This window comes from Myotis davidii, unplaced genomic scaffold, assembly GCF_000327345.1.
Source record: "Myotis davidii unplaced genomic scaffold, ASM32734v1 scaffold551, whole genome shotgun sequence".
Lineage (NCBI taxonomy): Eukaryota > Metazoa > Chordata > Mammalia > Chiroptera > Vespertilionidae > Myotis > Myotis davidii.
In genome coordinates this window covers 797425-800929 of record NW_006283788.1, presented here as the reverse complement: position 1 = coordinate 800929, position 3505 = coordinate 797425, and the positions used below count along the sequence as shown (strand labels likewise).

Sequence of the window (3505 nt, the reverse complement as noted above, 5' to 3'; positions counted from 1 at the left end):
GTGATCCCGCGGGGCGCGGGGCGGACGCCCGCGTGAGTGTTCTCAGTCGCCGCTGGTGCGAGGGACACAACCATTGCGCCTTTTCATAAATTAGTAAACCGATGCCCCGCCTCCACCCCCACCCTGCGGAGGATGCAGTCACAGAGAAGGGTCCCGGGACTCGGACTTCCAGCCCAAGGTGCTTCCCACCGCGCATTTCAGAAGTTTATAAAGTTACAAGCGAAGTGTTTGTAAGGCGGGGAGCCTCACTAGAGAGAACTCTGGGTGGCACTGTTACCTGACTATCCAGGTGGGTGATGATCGCTCGGCAGGATGGTCTCGTGGGCACCCGGAGGCGGAGAAGGCGGCCTTTAGGGCGCATTGAAGAAGCACGTGCCGAGCGGCCCCTCTGGAGCCTGCCCACCCTTGCTCCCCATTTCTTTCTCAGTCCTGCTCTCCCCGCCCCACCCCTCCCCAAGTTCTAAGGGTCCCAGAGACTTGCAACCAGGGAAGCCGTGGGCAGCGCAGCTCATCCCAGGCTGACCCCTGAACCTGTCTCCACGGCCCCCTTTCCTCTGACTTTTCAGTGAGCCGACAGCAGCCCCACCGCGGCTCAGTTCTTCCTATAACAAGCAGTTCCCACCCCGCCACCCCTACCCCCAGGTTCTCTGCTGTTGCTTCTTCTAGGCTAAGCCCCTCCTTGTTTCACGGTCCCCAGCTTTAATAAATGTGCTCTCAGAACAAACAAACAAAAACCCCCACACCTGTTGAGCACCTACTCCTGTGTGCTAAGGAGACACCGAGAACAGAAGTGGCGCCTTGTGGCTGACGATGGCTACAAACCAGTGCCCGGGCAGTGGTGACAGTGTGACCGAGGCGCAATGAGGAAACAGAGGAGGCACCGACCCAGCCGGGGGCATCCAGACAAGCTTCCTGGGGGAGGGGATGTCATAGCCAAGATCTGAAGAGTGAGCAGGAGTGAGGGGGAGAACGATCCAGTTGGGGGTGACATAGGGCACAGAAAGAGCGCTCCTGGCAGAGGGAACAGCAAGTGCAAAGGCTGGGAGGAGAGGAAGAGAGTAGCTCATTCCAGAAACTGAACTAGGGCCAGTGTTGATAGGGAAGAACATGGGTGTCTTCCCACTAGATCCCGCTGGCCAACGGGCAGCCCCGCTGCCAACCTGCCTCCTCCCTCAGCTGGTCCCCGGCCCCCTGGGGCTGCTGCCTGCTCAGAGCTGATCGGGTGTCAGAGCTGAGTGCACAGTGTTGCTGGTGCTCGCTAGTGGCCCAGCAGGGAGAGGGTAACCGGAGCCCGCAGTGAACACAGTGGCCTGGTGCTGGAGTCGCTGGGACTGCAGGAGGTAGGAGAGGAAGGAGAGAAGGGAGGCCTGGGATGGGGGCCCCGTTAGGACCTCAGGTTCCTGGCCCCTGAGCCCTAGCAGGTGGGAGAAAGGAGGGGCCGGAATATATCCCAACCACACCGAGGGACTACCCAGGCACCCCGACGGACACGCACTTGTGGGTGCATGCGCCTCCCACTTCTCAGCCTCAGTCCGTCTAGTCTCGGGTATGTACCCTCCTTTCCTGCTGCTTAGTATCCTGTCTGGCCTTCAGGCCCTGCCTATATATCATCGCCTCTTCCGGGAAGCGGCTCCCTAGATGAGGGCACTTCCCCCTCCCCCAAGCCCACAGATTCCCACCTGCTCAAGCAACCTGTGGACTCCTCTCGTGGGTGTCTCATTACACTCTTCTCTGGGTGTGATTGAGTCCTTCAGACAGGGGTAAAGAAAAAGGATGGGGTGGGTGGTGAGCAAAAGGGGTACATTGAGTGAATGGAGTAAATTGAAGAGGTGAATGAACGGATGGGCAGTAGATGGATGAGTGGGTGAATGGAAGAGTGAATGGATTTATGGAAGGGTGGATGGATGGTTAGATGGTAAGTTGATAAGTCAGTGTAGGGTGGATGGACGATGGATGAATGAGTAGATGGGTGGGTGGGTTTTGGATGTTTAGGTGAGTGCATACATGGGTGGGTGGGTAGATGGGTGAGTGGATGGCTGGATAGGTGGATGGGTGGGTGGGTGATGGATGGATAGATGGATAGGGGGGTGGGTGATGGATGGAGAATGAAGCATGGTTGGAGGGTGCATGAAGGACCATGAGAAGATGAGTTGGGCGGGTGAGTTGGTGGGGGGATATACAAGTCCTGAGGTAGGAAGATGGATGCACAGGTGAGTGGGTAGATGGATTTAAGCATGGGTTGGTGTGGGGGGGAGAAGGATGGGTTGGAGAAGTCATGGGCAGGTAAAAGACACACCTTCACAGAAATCCCACTCAGACATAGGAAGGGGTCCTGAGCCCCACATCTAGCAAAACATCCCCTCAAGGCACACCTGTCTGACCTGCCTATTCTTGCACAAGCATGGAACACAGAACAGGCCAAGGTGCACAGGCCTGCGTGCACACACATGCCTCATGCTTGTGTGTGCATATGCATGCACATAACCATCGACCCAGACATCCCCCCACCCCCACCCCCGTGGGTGACTTTCCTCCCTGCTTTTACTCGTGCAGAACCCAGGCTGGTAAAAGGGGATTTTGCTGCAAGGATGTTCTCTCTGACTCTCCAAGAAACATGCCTCTGTGCTAAGAGCCTCAGCCCTGGGCCTGGCCCCCAAAGAGCCCCTAACTATTCAGAATTCTAACTATGATAGAATTAGCCCAGACACTTTAAGCTTATGGAGCCAGGGCTGGGCTAGAAGGGACCCAAGCAGGGCTGGAGGAACCAAATTTGGTGAGTTAGAGCTCTGCCTGCTGGTGAGAGGCAAAACTGATCAATCAGAACATGGGATTGGAAACTGGGCTGCATCGGATGAATAGGAGTTCACCAGAGAAGGAATAAAGAAAGGGACATTTTAGGTAGAAATAACTGCACAGTCAAAAGCTTGGAGACCAGAAAAAACCTGATCTTCTTGGGCCACGGAAATAGTGGCAAAGTGCATTTTGGAGCCCCTACTGTTTGCTGACCCAATGCTACAGGCCTCACGGAAAATTAACCATGAGTTGGTCAAGGGGGGATGTCTTCCTTAATTTAGGGGTGAGAGATGTGAGACTTAGGGCAAATGCCCAGCTGAAGGACCCACAGCAGTTGGGAGATGGGGCATTATCTGTGTCCTGCTCAAGGGGCCAGGGCGGCGCAGGGAGGAGGAAGTGGTCCTTCTGAGGAGGGGAAGGTGCTGACCCTCCTGCTCTCCAAGACTGATCCCCTTCCCCCGTCCTTTCCCAGGTGGCCTGGGTCGCGGAGAAGCCTTGTGTGCTGGCCATGAAGACGCTCCGGGCTCGATTTAAGAAGACAGAGGTAAGGCTGAGGCCACGGAGCTGCATGCTGTCCCCCACCCTCAGGTGGCTGTTCCCCAAAGCCTGGCTGGAGATCCACTGGGCCTTTGGGCCTTTATCCTCTGCCCAGCAGATTCTTCTGGCAGCTTCCATAGGACCAGGGTCCTCCCGGTTCAAAACTCTTCCGTAG

The 3505-nt window shown here is 56.4% G+C and overlaps 1 protein-coding gene across 1 annotated transcript in view; it reads left to right on the top strand.

The window, feature by feature from the left end:
* Positions 1 to 34: 34 nt before the first annotated feature.
* The window catches only part of ANKRD24 (ankyrin repeat domain 24), a 27665-nt gene continuing 24194 nt past the window's right edge, over positions 35 to 3505 (top strand). Inside the window, 2 exon segments of the mRNA XM_015566938.1 lie at positions 35 to 178; positions 3266 to 3337. Coding sequence (XP_015422424.1) covers positions 3302 to 3337 — 36 coding nt within the window. The 5' untranslated portion in view covers positions 35 to 178; positions 3266 to 3301.